The 15,718-nt window shown below is 35.6% G+C and overlaps 2 protein-coding genes across 2 annotated transcripts in view; both read left to right on the top strand.

The window, feature by feature from the left end:
* LOC107709431 (WD repeat-containing protein 19-like) overlaps nt 1-6,109 on the top strand; it is a 21,389-nt gene extending 15,280 nt beyond the window's left edge. The window contains 9 exon segments of the mRNA XM_016513905.1: nt 1,088-1,096; nt 1,432-1,528; nt 1,735-1,859; nt 2,730-2,811; nt 3,208-3,358; nt 4,542-4,665; nt 4,961-5,037; nt 5,128-5,274; nt 5,918-6,109. Of these exon segments, the coding sequence (XP_016369391.1) occupies nt 1,088-1,096; nt 1,432-1,528; nt 1,735-1,859; nt 2,730-2,811; nt 3,208-3,358; nt 4,542-4,665; nt 4,961-5,037; nt 5,128-5,242 (780 nt within the window). The 3' untranslated portion in view covers nt 5,243-5,274; nt 5,918-6,109.
* Nucleotides 6,110-9,106: 2,997 nt separating this feature from the next.
* The window catches only part of LOC107709430 (glycine receptor subunit beta-like), a 37,100-nt gene continuing 30,488 nt past the window's right edge, over nt 9,107-15,718 (top strand). Inside the window, exons 1-3 of the mRNA XM_016513904.1 lie at nt 9,107-9,541; nt 12,929-13,057; nt 14,546-14,652. Coding sequence (XP_016369390.1) covers nt 9,537-9,541; nt 12,929-13,057; nt 14,546-14,652 — 241 coding nt within the window. The 5' untranslated portion in view covers nt 9,107-9,536. The remainder of the gene's footprint in view (nt 9,542-12,928; nt 13,058-14,545; nt 14,653-15,718) is intronic.

Here is a 15,718-nt window from a genome sequence, read left to right as displayed (position 1 = left end):
TGTAAATCTTTAAAGGTTTTGGTAACACTTTATAATAAGGTCTCATTTGTTAACATTAGTAAATGCATTAACTAACATGAACTAACAATGAACAATATATTTTCACAGAATTTATTAGTTTGTTGATGTTAGTTCACTGCATCATCTGGAATTAAATCAAAAATTAACTTAAGATGGGAATTTTATGGCATTTAATACATTAATTTTAGTTCATTTTAGTTTGATTAAAAAATAATTACAAAAAAAGATTATTTTATATAGCAAGAAGCAATAAATTGATCAAAAATGGCATTATAGGCTTCTACATTGTTACATGCTGTTTTTGTGAACTTTGATTATTAAAAATTCATGAAAAAAATGTGTATCATGGTTTCCACAAAAAAAAATATATATATATATCAGCATATTAAGGATCATGTGACATTGTAGACTGCAGTAATGGCTGCTTATTCAGCATCATAGGAATAAATTTAATAATATTTCAAATTATTACTGTTTGTACTGTAGTTTTGATCACGTAAATATAGCAATGGTGAGGGAAACTTTTAAAGAGACTTTTAAAAATATTTTTAAAATCTTACTGACCCCAAAACTTTTGAACAGTAGTGCAACTTGCCGCATTGGTATAGACCACAAAAAAATATTAATATACATAGTTGTGTTACTATAGCTGAACACAACATCTGAATTTGGAGTCCATAAATGCTTATTTCTTGTTTGTTCCATGACCCTGCTGGGTTCATCACCATTTATGGCTCGAAGACTTTTACTGGATAGGATTCTTTTAATATTTGATTAAATTAGACACATGAGGGCTATCTAGTGGCTCCAAGCAGCTCTAACATTGCCATTTACTTTATGATTTTATCAGGTTTTTCTTTTTCTTTTGTAAATGTGTGGGTCCTCTTTAGAAAATCTGGGCACTGGACCCTTTAAGTGTTTGCATTTAAAACAAGCATCTATTGTAATTTGCAATTATGTACTGTAAATACGTTGTTGCACTCATTATCTGATTGGTTCCTTTTGTCCGTACACTCATCATCTCTCACTCATCCTCTCTCTCTTGCGTGTCACTGCATGTGTGTAGTCTCTTGCCGTGAGTAGCTCATTGCATCTGCTGATATTTCTCTTTGTGGTGACCCAGCAGAAGGCACTTCTGTGTGTGTGTGTCTGTGTGCAATGTGAAATTGTGTTTGTGTTTCAATTCCTCTGCTTTATTACTTAAAATTCTGACTGTGTGTGTTTGTTTTGTAGTTATTTGAACTGTTTAGGTAAAAAAATAGTTTGATTCAGAGCAAATCATTTGTATAAGGTGGTCTACCTTATTTGGTTGCATCATATATATATATATATATATATATAGCATATAGCATCAGAAGTGTGTTATCAGAAAAAGGGTAGATAATGTTTGTTGGTTCTGCTCTTTCCTAGGATGCAAAATATCTGTTCCGGTTGTACATGGCTCTCAAGCAGTACAGAGAGGCAGCAAGAACTGCTATTATTATTGCCAGAGAGGAGCAATCTGCAGGTCTGATTTCAGTGTTTTTGGTTATCCATGTAGTGTAGGTCTATGGAGTGAGTTTACTAAACAGATTGTCATTCACTGTTATTGTGTTAAGTGCACATTTTTGGGAGCATGTTGCGCCAATGCAGACTCAAAAGTGTGAAAATAAGAAGATAATACATTCTTAGGGAATTCCCGGCCTATGTTTGTGTGTGTATTATGTGTTGTAGGAAACTACAGGAATGCCCATGATGTTTTGTTCAGCATGTACGCTGAGCTTCAGACACAGCACATTAAAATCCCAGCAGAGATGGCCACAAACCTGATGATCCTGCACAGCTACATACTGGTGAAGGTGGGAAACACACATTCTCACATTTGCAGAAAAATAGAAAAAAAAATTATGATAAAAATGAATGAAGGTTTTTGTATTATATTACAAAATATCAAACCAAGTGTCATATTACTACCGCTCAAAGGTTTGGTGTTGGTCAATTTTTTTTTACAATTATTCTTAAAAGGTAAGAATGAATGTCTATTTCGAATAAATGTGGTTCTTTGGCTCTTTCTTTATCATGGTTTCCACAAAAATATTAATCAGCACAACTCTTTTCAGCATTGCTAATAGCAAATAATGTTGAAATTGAAGAAATAGATGAGCAAAATAATAATAAAAACATTTTAGCACCAAATCAACATACTAGAATGATTACTTGAAGGATCATGATGTGATACTTAAGTAATGGAGTAATGGCTGCTGAAAAATCAGCTTTACCATCACAGGAATAAAGTATTTTTAAAACATATTAAAAGAGAACAGTTATTTTAAATTGTAATAATACGTAAAAGTATTATGACACCTTCTAGTTGTCAAATATCAATGTGATGAAATACACCTGTGGTTACTCTGCAAAGACACGTGTGTGAACTTGAGGGGAAACTAACTTCACAAAAAAATCACCTAGATAGCGGTTGGTTGTTCATCACTTGATTTGATGTTTTGTATCTAATATTTTAAAGATACATTTAAGTGTAGTTTAAGTGACTAAGTGTTCAAATTATTTTTGCGGCCCCAGTTTATTATTTATATTTCATATTTATTTAATGAAGAAAACCAGATGAACAAACATGAATGTTCTTTCTTCTCAGTTTGTCCAGTGATTTGATGAGCATGTACTCATAAGATATTCACTGTTCTGTAAAGTTTTTTTCATTCTTTTTTCAGATCAATGTTAAAAGAGGAGATCATTTAAAGGGTGCACGAATGCTTATCCGTGTGTCCAATAACATCAGCAAATTCCCATCCCGTGAGCCTCTTTTGTACACCTACCCACACACACACATACAGTACATACTTCAGTACTGTTATGGCTGTCAAATCCACTAGACTAGTCCACTCTTATATAGAGAGGAGATGACAATCTCTGCGTCTATATCACTGGTTTAACAGTCAATAATAGATTACTTGGATCTCTTGTGCCTTGTAAGCTAATTATATAATGACCCTGACATCACTGAAACACTTTAAGAGTTTTACGACAGTGATGAGTGAGCTGTTTCCACACAAAATTAGTTTATTCAGTGTATTGAGGCATCTCCTTCATAGTCTTTGTGGTCTCCCTGAGCATTATGCCTTTTGTAACTAACTTTGGAGGCGCTCATAATGTAGCATAAAGTGGTGTGTGTGTGTTTATGGCCTACAGACATTGTCCCCATCCTCACATCAGCGGTTATTGAATGTCATCGTGCTGGACTAAGGAACTCTGCCTTCAGTTTTGCCTCTATGCTGATGAGACCAGAGTATCGTAACAAGATTGATCTCAAATACAAGAAGAAGATAGAGGCCATGGTCCGGTAAGACACACAAGGGAAATATAATAAGAATTAAATGCTCCAATTAATAGCGTAGTTTATTTGCACACACTGTCTGTTTTGTTTTAGCACAATGCTATTTCAGTGCATTTAGGTTCTGTTTAAACCAGTGGTTCTTGACCTTTTTGACTTTTGCCCCCCCCCATTGTCCACAGCAATATTCAAATATTTTAATATTTACTTTTTTAGCGCAACTGAGTTTACATCTCGCAATTCTGACTTTTTCTCAGAGTTGCATGATACAAACTCGCAATTCGGACTTTTTTCTTAGAATTGTTATATAAACACGCAATTGCATGTTATAAAGTCAGAACTGTGAGATATAAACTCGCAATTGTAACTTTTTCTCAGAATTGCGAGTTTATATCTGGATCAACTAAATATATCAGGATCAACTATAAACGCTGGATTTTCAAAAGTATGTGAAAAATGTAAAGTTCACGGCATAGAACCTTTAAAATATGTCCAAGAGTTTTACACACCAGTCTGTTATTGTGGTGATATTTCCACGCTAATAAACATGACGCGGCACAAAACGAAACATGATTGGTTGCTCTACCTGTCGGATATATAGCCTCTTGGGCGGGCCTTGGCCATTCAAAGCGGCCAAGATTCCCAGACCTGCCGTCAGTCTAAAGGTCTGGCTACGCGAGACAAGCGAGATACAAACTAAGAAAAAAAGTTCGAATTGCACGTTTTTATCGTAGTGCAATTCTGAGGAAAAAAAATCTGAATTATTTAAACTTGCAATTGCGAGAAAAAAGTCAGAATTGTGAGATAAAAAGTCGCAATTACCTTTTTTATTTTGTATTCAGTGGCGAAAACAGGCTTATATATAAATCACCCCTCTTTCCACCTTTTTTTTTTTTTTTCTTTTTCTTTTTTCCAAAAAGCTGTGTCAATGTCTCAAAATTCTATTTCACTTCCCAAACCTGGTGCTTCAAAAAATTAAATATATTTTTTTAGATTATTTTAATTTTAATTTGTTAGTAATCTCATGTCCCTCTTGTGGGCCTTGACCCCCTTATTTAGAACCAAAGGTTCAAACTGGATTGCAGATGGTAAGTAAACAAAATTGCACTGAAATTGTACAAAAGTAGCACAAATATTTTAAATTGAATTTGCTCCTATTGCCGTGACCCAATCATTGACTTTTTTCTGTTTTGCATCCAGATACTTCTGAGGTGGAGGAGGATAGCTCACCCTGTCCCTACTGCGGCTTCAGCCTGCCTGACTGTGAGCTGCTCTGTCCCGGCTGCAAAAACAATCTGCCCTACTGTATCGCCACAGTGAGTACAGACAACTTAATCTACTGCATCACTGCACTGCCTGAACACAAGCAGATCTTGCTCCGAGGGAGTGACCTACAGCTTCAGTTCCACAGTGTAAACGTCATAATGAACTGCCAGAAACCCAGGCCCTATTTTAACTTCCTCTCTAGGTGCTATATATATTTCATTCTTGACTTGTCTGTGACTGTAATGAGAGGAATGACAATAAACTTGACTTGACCTTTTGGTGTGTATATGCAGGCGCACACAGTTACACAGTTTGACTGATAGATGTGTGTGTCATTATTTTCAGGGTCATCACTTGGTCAAGGAGGACTGGTGTGTCTGCCCACACTGTGATTTCCCTGCTTTCTATTCGCAGTTCACTCAGTAAGTCTCATACATCCATGGTCCATCTACCTATCTAGTCACCCACCCATCCATCCATTGATTTTCTGTATTTGTATGTGTTTGTTTCAGGCTCTTAGAGACTGAGTCGGTTTGCCCCATGTGCTCTGAGACTTTAAATATCAGTGAGGTGAAAAAAGTTTCAGACTGCTCCAGATATCTGCAGCAGGACCAACTGGAGCGCTGAAATCCAGAGAGCAAGAAAAGAGAAATGAAAGGGTAATGAGAAAAATCTCTTGCTTCTTTTACTCAGACCAAATGAGGGCCAAAATCTGAGACCACTAATGAAACTCTGAATCTAATGAAATGCACCTGTTTTGCATTTTGCGTGATCTGCATAAAGTTTTAGTACTTAAATGAACAATTAAATTTTTTTACATGGAATTTATTTTAACATTCAATTTTCAAGTAATAGTTTACCCCAAAATGTACCGAAAAAAAAACAAAAACACTTGAGACATTTCTCAAGATACCTTCTTTTATGAAGAAAGAAAGATAGCCATTTCCCTTTACGTATTTCTTATTTATTTTACATAATTTCGACAGTCCTTTTTTTTTTTTTACAGTATATGTCAGAGATTACACTTTATAACACTTATTTTTGCATAATAAAATATTTTTGATTAAAAAGCTTTTAATATTTAATATTTGTCCTTAATATTTTTATGCAGTAACTGTTGTGTTCTTTAGTTGTGTATATTTACACAACTGTAATTTGTTAAAAAAAAACAGCCTCCCGTATTTTATTGCTTACTGATATGGAAATTCAGTGTTTAATACTCATTGTTTCATGATTGTTTTTGTGGACAAAACTAAAATGGATGATTTGTGTAACTGTGCCCCTTATGTTTCCTGTTTTCAGATTTTTCCTGTTTACAGGATTTTGAGAGGCCAGGACTGATATTCTTTTATTGAAAATGCAAAAAATATTTTTTATTTATTTATCAATATTGTAGCAATTTGCAATCATGTTATATTAATCTTAAAATACAGAATAAAAAATAAAATATGTATGAGCTTTTTTGTACATTGTAATTGTTTGTACATGTCTGTATAGTAACTAGGTGAGGTGGGCTATACTTACAGGGGCAACTACCAACATTTATAATAATGAAAACATGAAATTCTCCCAAACCCTCCTCCATCTGTCATTGGTCAAAGAAACAGGTAGCCCTGCCCCAAACTCATTGGCTAAGTCAATGTTGCTATGTCGGGTGGCTCAAACTCAAAAAGCAATGTTGAAAAAATGCAGCCACAGCATTTATACTTTTGGGGGACATCAACCTATGATTGTTGTCTTGCACATTAAACCGGTAAAGAAGAAAATTACAAATCAGCTTTAGTCCGAGTGATTTGTGCTGCTGTTTTATAGCTTGGCCACAAGAGTTCTGCACTGCAGTGTGAGCTAATGAAAGGAGAAAGACAGTTAATCTAACCACCCAAGTGCTGAGATTTATGTTGAGCTGGACTGTCCGTTCACCTTACATGTGGCCTTAAATTTTGTAAAACAGAGATTTAAAGTCAGTGACTCTTGCTTTTTTTTTTAAGTTTATCTTCACCTTACTGCTTTTGAGATTTAGGCCAAATGTTCTGCATTTTGAATAAGCTTTAATGGACTAAAATAGTGTCATTGTAATTAGTGGAGTTTGTGAAACCTGATTTATTTGCTGGTGTATTTGCTTTGAGATTCAAGTTTGTGCTTTGAAGGGATAGTTCATCATTTACTCACCCTCATGTCATTTCAAATCTAGTATGACTTCCCTTCTCCTGTGTAACACAAATAAAGATATTTTGTAGAATGTTGGTAACCAAACAGTTTTGGTGACCATTGACTTCCAATTAATAGACTAAATAACATACTGAGACATTTCTCAACATTTCTTTTTTAATGTTCTGCAGAAGAAAGGATATCCATACAGGTTTGCAATGACATGAGGGTGAGTCTATTCCTTTAACATGTATTATTGGCCCTTACATATTAGCTTAGTTGTCTCTGTGTTGTTAGTGTGACAGATTGGTCTATGGACGTATTTTTGAGTATGGCAAGTGAAAGCAATAAATCAAGTCAACACTCTTAGGGCACAAATGTTGTCATATTTAATACATATTATAATGTGGATTAAAAATACACATCCTTGCTCTGTCTTTGGACATGGCATCCAAACAGTGAGCTCCGTTCTTCATTTGTAGTGGTCAAATTTGCCAGAGCAGAAGATGAATTGTGTTCCTGTCAGCCCTGGACAGATGGTGTGTGTGTGTGTGTGTGTGTGTTGTATATGTGTAGAAGGCATGAAAGCATGTCCCATATTTGGCATAGCATCTGTCTTGTTTTGTATTATCTGAGCAGATGATGTTGTGTAATGATCACTTTTATAAGAATGATAGTCACTAGGGCTGTGCGATATTGAAGAAAAATGCGATATGCGATAACTCATTAAACAATGCGATATTCAATATGCGAAACGATAATGCTTAAAGTGCCACATGCTCAAATGAAACTGGTGAATAAATCTCATTCTGATTCTGATTCTGATAAGAAAGCACCCCTACAACAACTTCTGAAAGTGAACGGTAGTGTTTTACTTGAGCATTACATAAAAATTTAATTTTAACATTAGTGTAATCATTTTAACATGAGTTTAGGAACTGAATAATAAAAAGGAAAAATAAAACACTGCTTAGTATTTCCTCTTTGAATTCAATATGCACTGATTCTTATTTAAGCTACAAAAGTTATTTAGGTAAGAGCAATGAATGATTTTCTCTTTGTCTTTTGTTCATGGCCCCAAATATTGCAAGCTGTAGCGATAAGCATATTGCGATATTTCGATATATTGCACAGCCCTAATAGTCACTCACTGTAATTGTATTCTTCAAAGCATAATTCACCTGTGAAACTACCACATCTGACACAAGATTGTGTGTGTGTGTGATAGAGGAGTGAAAGCTGGTGTTTTACAGCATCTGAAATGCTGAGGTAAGTTTGTAATTCGTAAAGACCATCATGAAGCGTGTGTGCGTGTTAGTGTGTGCGAGAGTGAGTGAGAGTTTGTGTGTGTCTCCTCTGCAGTGTGCTGGCGTTGTGCCACGCTGTGAGCAGAATGGCTTCACAAATTCTGAAACACAATTGTATTGTTTTTTTTTACCAGTTGTGCTGTATTTGTACTGGGTTCTCTCACACACCTATGCCCCAAAGTTTTATATGTCATTACTTTATGTATGTATAGAGAGAGAGAATAAGATTAGTTTTATTTGATCAGTGTATCTTATATTATTATACATAAATCTATCAATAATATATTTAAATATATATTTAAAAAATGTTATTTAAATATTCTTTTCTGTATATAGAGAGAGACAGAGGTGAATTATGTATGACTGGTATACACACACACACACAGAGTCATTATACCTCATATGTTTATACATAAATATATAATTGATATGCTATTACTTCGTGTGTGTGTATATGTGTGTATATATATATATATATATATATATATATGAGAGAGAATAAGATTTCATATTATTTGATAAGTATATCCTGTTTATACATAAATATATCAATAATACATATATCTATTACATATTTACACACACACACATACATGAAACATGATATATACATGAAAAACATTGAATTATATTTAATCAGTCTATTCTATATCAATTATATATTTTAACATTTAAATAAGATTTATATTTTTCTATATAAAGAGAGGGAATAAGATGATTTATGTTTTACCAGTATATCATATACATTTTTACATAAATGTATCATACATCTTAAATAAATTAATGATATATTTAAATATAATTAATCTTATTCTCAGTGTACCTTCATATTGTTTGTGTGAATCTTATTCTTTCTTATTCCCATTCTCACATGGGATCATTTATCTTTCCTGCCACTTTTTCTCTCTCTCTCACACACACACACACACACACACACGAGCCCATCCCATGCCCTCATTTAGTTCTGTGGGCGCAGTGTAAATCTGTTAAGAGAGAGGGCTGTGATTTAATGTGACACAAAGGACAAATCGAGGTGAGGAGGAGCTGTTCACAAAACCACTAACATCTCGTGAATTTCTTGAGCATCTCTCGCTTAATATAATCAGAGAGGGCTGCTTTCACTCTTGTGCTTTTTATGTGCTGCTAACAGTTAATTTGTTCAACTCTTGATTTTGCATAATACAGGTCCTTTATATCTTCAGAATCACTTAATGGCAAGCTATAGTAGCACAGTAGGTTTCGTAAGTTAGATCCAGGCGGAGAAAGTGACGCCGGTGCGGGACAGCGCGTGCTTCATCACGTGAGAGCACAGCAGCAGCCTCACTGCAGCGGGACAGGTGCATCCACGCGCAATCCAACACACACCGAAACTGAGCCCGAGTGTGGATGTTCATACAGTGACAGACATGTGTGTTTGCTGGAAGCGTGTTTGAGCGGGGAACACTAATATCAGCTGTGTTTTCTTCATGAGGTAAGGCTACGTGTCTTTGTACTGTAATATGTACAGATGAGATGATCTCACTGACACGCGGGTTTTTCGGTTCCACATGATCTCACAAGTTCTCAGAGTGAGTTATTACGAGTGTTCTCTTTATTTTTCTTGTTGTATACGTCTGCGCCGGGAGGTCTGGGAGTGTTTTGCGGTGAGTCTCGTGTTTCCACTGCGGATCTCTAGTGCTGGATTCGGTGCCGGGTGTTTTTCAGTCCGCCCCTGGAGCGAGAGCTCTTATTAGCGTTAGGCTAATTAATCTGCACATTATAAGGTCTGATCAAGCGAGTATCAAGCTGTTCCAGGGGTTTTCTAAGAGAATGTGTTAATGAGTTTAAAGTCGGCATGAAATTGTGTAACTGTTTATTTACTTTACTAGCGCACATTGCTAGTCTTGATGTGAACAATTAATCCGTGCAAGTTAATCCGCTGAAAAAAAAAAAAATCACATTTCTCTGATTACTCATCTAAACCAAACACTTTAATATAGGCCTGTATGCAGTGTTGGGCTAGTTACTCAAAAAATGTAATAGGCTATTCAGTGGTTCTCAAACTGGGGGCCACCAGATGGCGCTAGGGGGGCCGCATAGAAATTCTAGAATCTAGATTAGGAAATTATTATTAAAAAAATATTTTACCTGTAAATCAGTATTGTCAATCTATGTAAACTATGATGTATTTAAAAAAATAGAAATATTTAAAAAATAATAAAATAATATCAATTATACGCAGCACACTACGGAAACGCTCCGTTGATGTAACGTTACTAGTGCACAGAACGGTTAGCCATGAACACGCTGATAAATGCTAAGACTCTTTAAAATGGATAAGTTTTTAGATAGAGGATGCAGTGTCTCAGCTGAGAAGGTTAATACAGAAGAGCCTAGCGTGAAAAAAACGAAACTGCGTAAATTTGACGACTCGTACATAAAATATGGCTTTATGGAATATAGTGACGGCAGACCACAGTGCACGCTGTGCTTGAAGATTTTATCCGTTGAAGCGCTGAAACCATATAAACTCAACAGACATCTCACAACAATTCATCCGGAGCATGCGAAAGAAGAATACATCAAGCAAAAGGTACGACTGACTAACGTCACGACAATACCTGAGAAAGCACAGCAAGCATCGTATCTTGCAGCCCTGCGAATAGCCAAATGTAAAAAGCCTCACACGATCATGGAGGAATTAATATTTCCAGCAGCAGTGGATATGTGCAGAGTGATGGTCGGGGAGGAGGCCGCGAACAAGATTAAATCCATACCGCTGTCCAACGATACAGTAAGCAGACGGATCAAAGACATCTCTTTTGATGTGAAATCTCAACTGACCGAAAGATTACGATTGTGTGAGCAGTTTGCGCTTCAGCTTGATGAATGCACTGACGTTAGCAGCGCTGCACAGTTGTTAGTGTACGTTCGATATTTATGGGACAGTAAAATTATGGAAGATTTTTATTTTCAAAAGACCTCGAGGGGAGAGCTACAGGTGAGGACATTTTCAAAATGTTGGACACGTATTCAATACTTTTGTTGCACTTTTCAGACAATTTTTATAACAATCTGTTATATTTTATGAAATGTAAGAATTTAACAAATTTTGTATATTCAACATCAGAGAAATAAGGCTACAAACATAATTTATGTTCTGGCATTGTACAAATTCATTTGTTTTTGGTACAATCTAAAATTGTTAAGTAAATTGTAAGTTTGGGGATGTTCTGCGTCATGAGTTTTCTTTTGGGGGGGCACAAAAGGATTCACCCTACACAAGGGGGCCTTCTGCTGAAAAAGTTTGAGAACCACTGGGCTATATTACTCATTACTAGTTACTCCTTTCAAAAGTAATTTTATTAATTTACTATTACTTTCTGGCAACAGTAATTAGTTACACTACTTCTAGTTACAGTACTTTTCTTTCACGCCCCACATAAGTTGCATATCTTCCCCATAAAATTCTTCTAAAATGTTACTAACAATATTTGTCTGCCTCATCTTTTGACCAAAATCCACATTGGATCACAGTCAATAGTTATTAATAGTAACGTTTAAGTAAAAGTGTTGTATTAAACCCATTAATTGTCATGTGTAGCTTGAGCTAATTGTAGCTACATCAAAAGTAACTAAGCTGTTTTATGGATGGTAACTGTAATATTACTGAAATCTTATTAGTAATTAGTTACACTACTAGTTACTTCAAAAAGTAGTTACTGCAAAAAGTACTAACTTGTTACTGCCCAACACTGTGGGTGGGCAAGCCATGTAATGCCAGAGTAAAGTAATGCCACAACTACCATAATGCCACAACTTGCATCAGTGTTCAGAACATCTTTTCTCCTGACAAAATCAATGAAATGGCAATATTTCCATCTGCTGAATGTAAGCTTTTTCATATTCCATATGCCTGCTGCACTGGTGACTTCATGTGCCTGTGCAAGTTGTGAAAATTATGAAAATAAATCTAGGAATTATTGGATTGTTGGACTTCAAATCAGTAGGGGTTGAGGCATCAAAGTAACTAGCTGTTTTATGGAAAGTAACTAATATTATTACTGAAATCTTATTAGTAATTAGTTACACTACTAGTTACTTCAAAAGTAGTTACTGCAAAAAGTACTAACTTGTTACTGCCCAACACTGCCTGTATGTATATTACAACAAGCATGTAGTTCAAAACTAATTCATACATTGGGATAATCTATCTATCTATCTATCTATCTGAAAAGCATATAATGGGCAATTGAATGTTTCATTGTGACAAGCAATGCCATAAAAACTATGACAGCCTGCCCCCAGGTGAACGTGTGTTCAGTGAACTGTTTCTATTTTCCTGGGAAATCACAGTCGAAATGTTCAATAGCTCAACAACTAGCCTTGGTCTCCTATATGAAAATAAGTGACTATATTTGTGGGAAAAATATAATGCAATGCAAGCCATACGTTTCCCTAGTAGTTTTTTTTTTTTTTTTAGCTTTCTGAGAAATTTCTGAATTTGTCTTGTCCCCCACTTTCTCTTAAACCCTGCTATGCTGTTACATTTCCATCTTTAAAAACATGCATTGATCTTTTGTACATCACACATAACGGGTGATATCATTATATGTCTGTTAAGCATTAACTTGTTCAAATGAAATGAATTAAGGAAGAGTTCACTTAAAATGAAAATTTGCTGAAAATGTACTTACCCTCAGGCCATCCAAGATGTAGGTGAGTTTGATGATTACATCACTTGCTCACAATTGGATCATCTGCAGTGAATGGGTGCCATGAGAATGAGAGTCCAAACAGTTTGTAGAAACAAATTCTTATTTTGTTTCTTGATGTAAAGTGTTTTTGCTGACTAATGTGTCTGTGTGTCACGTTGCAGGAGTGCAGTCATGGTTCTCAAAGGGCTGATCTTGTTGTTGCTGTTGGTACAGTTCTCTGCAGAGAGCACTGCCAAAGAAGGAGGCAAACCCAAGAAGGGGAAAAAGGGCAAGCAAGTCATCTGTCCCTCGTAAGTCTCCCAGGCAGTTACACACATATGTGTGCTGATTCCATTATCATTTAAGGTTGCCAAGGATGCATGGATGTCAGTCATGAAGAATTACAGTGCTGTTAAGCAGAGTGAAAGTCTGGCGATAAATTTTGGAGCCTGCCAGACTCAATGGTTCTGTTAACACTGGTCCAGGACCAGCTGTGCCCTTGTCAATACTCTCTGTTGCATACTAACAGATCCAGTTAAACTGGCCTTAGGCCATAGATAGGGCCAGTGGTTCAAATCTATATGACTAAGCATCAGTAAGTGTCTGTGCTTTTTACTGTGTTTTCTGATAGCAGACATTATTCCAGATAGGGCTGGGTGGTATATCGAGTTTGTACGATATATCAATATATTTTTATAAATGATACAGTATGAGGCAATACCGTTTATATCGATATAGGCCTACAGTAGTTTGATATGAGCGCATCTGAAAAATATCTAGTGGAGAAAGTGCATAATCCAATTTGTTCTAAACATGTGACAAGTTTTATATGAAGGGCTGTAAAAAAAACCTCGTAAGTAGTATAGTTTATAGTTTCGTATAGTTTAAAGCGGCTCTCGCGCCACAGACGCTACTCGCGCTGTTTAACGTGTCTGAGATGTGCTGTTTTCCTAAAATGCATAACTTACATTTCACAGGTATATTCTCCATCTGTAAATGTTAGAAAGCCATGGAAATATTTCCATTTTGCTGTCAGAAGTGCATGCACTACTCACAAGCCTTCTGCTTTGCGATTCTCCGCTAAACTTCACAGATTCCATTGAACGAGCGATGAAATAGGAGCGCAATAGTTTTCACTAAAACATAAATTTTGCTGAAATATTTGTAATTGGACAATAAATGTGACATATGTAGAATTTTAAACCTACAAGTAAGTGTATTTGTATTATAGCACTAACTGTAAAGTGACTAATGGGGTAATCAAAATAGCATTTTTACTTAATTAGTCTGTGCTTTTTTATTATTTTTATTTTTAGTTTAGTGAATTTAACTTCTGCTTTAAAAGCATTATTTTTGTTTTTAGATTGTAATGTTACAATGTTAGAAAGTAATGTGATTTTAATACTTTTTTTTTTTTTGCACATAACATATGCCTATATGGTTACATTCACTTTATTTGTTTTTTCATAGCCTTTAATATGCATTGTTTCTTTGGACAGCATTAGGCAGGATGTGAAATATATATTTATATATATGTAAAATACAGATTTTTTAAATCCAAATACAAAAGCGTAGAAAATACCGAGGTATATACCGTATACCGCAAATCAGCCAAAAACTACCGAGATATGAATTTTTGCTCATATCGCCCAGCCCTAATTCCAAAGAATGATGTGTTGAATAGTTCTTGAATCTGAGAAGGCTTTGACTGTTTGCCAGGGCAAGTTATGTCCTAGTATGACTTTGATAAGAGATGTACTGCCAGTATAGTGTGTATGTGTCTGTTTTGACATTGCCAGTCAGTTATCAGCAGAGGACTTGGACAGAGTCCCAGCCAACTCAACCAGCAACATACTGAACCGCTTGTTGATGACCTATGATTCACGAATACGACCAAACTTCCAAGGTACTGAGATTTCAGTATACTACCTTGATATGCTTTCTTTTTTTACAAAAATGTTTTATTTCATTTTCCTTTCTAAATAAACCCTGCTAATAGTGGTTGAATAACCAAAATGATTTACTGAAAAATACACAAAAATATTAAACACATTTACGGCCGAAAAAATAAAATCCGAATCAGAATGAGCTTTATTGCCAGGTATGTTTACACATACGAGGAACTTGTTTTAGTGACAGAAGCTCCACAGTGCAACAGAATGACAGTGACAAGACAAGACACAGATAATAAAAAGAATAATACACAAATATACAAAATAGACAATGTACAAAATAGCAAAAACACAATATACAAAATAGACAATTTTGTATGTACAGGTATGTTATGTGCAAATTTGAAATGTAAATAAGTAGGACTGGTCCAAATACCATTTTTTGAGCTTTGAAGCATCGGTTGTAATCAACACCGAATATTCAAAGCTTTGGAGGGAGGGGGCTGAACATATTCTTCTCTCTAACACCGTGTCTACAATGGACGCGAACGTCGCGGCTCGACAAAATACTATAGAACTAGTGGTTCAACAGATCACAAATCTCATGGTTCAGATCACATTACGGTTTCTCCCTTTCGCCTTTTCTCTCTGGAATTGTTTAAAATTTGCTTGCTTGTGTAAATACGGACAAATGATAAACTTATACTCTATTATGGTAAAATTTTGCAATTAAACCGCGGATCACATGTGTGCCGAACCGTGGGGCTTGGTCCATACGGATCACGGATCAACTACGATCCGTTTAACCACTATATAGAACTCATTATAATCAGTGATGCTGTCTACACTGGATGTGGCGCGTCGCAACACGACAAATTCCCAACAGAAAACTGCTGCTGCATTCTATTTATGACGTATTGACACAAATTTCAAATGATTTTCAACGGTCGCTTTTTCGCATCCAGTGTAGACACGGTGTAATAAAGGCAGGAATCTCTATGTGTCTGTCTGTCTGTTTACATTTTTATTATGTCGAGAACCGTTCATCCAATCGACTTCACGCGTGGCGGGTGTGTTGCT

This window comes from Sinocyclocheilus rhinocerous, unplaced genomic scaffold, assembly GCF_001515625.1.
Source record: "Sinocyclocheilus rhinocerous isolate Xijiao unplaced genomic scaffold, SAMN03320098_v1.1 scaffold1648, whole genome shotgun sequence".
NCBI lineage: Eukaryota > Metazoa > Chordata > Actinopteri > Cypriniformes > Cyprinidae > Sinocyclocheilus > Sinocyclocheilus rhinocerous.
The sequence above is the reverse complement of the archived record's forward strand: the minus strand, read 5'-3'. Positions and strand labels throughout refer to the sequence as shown.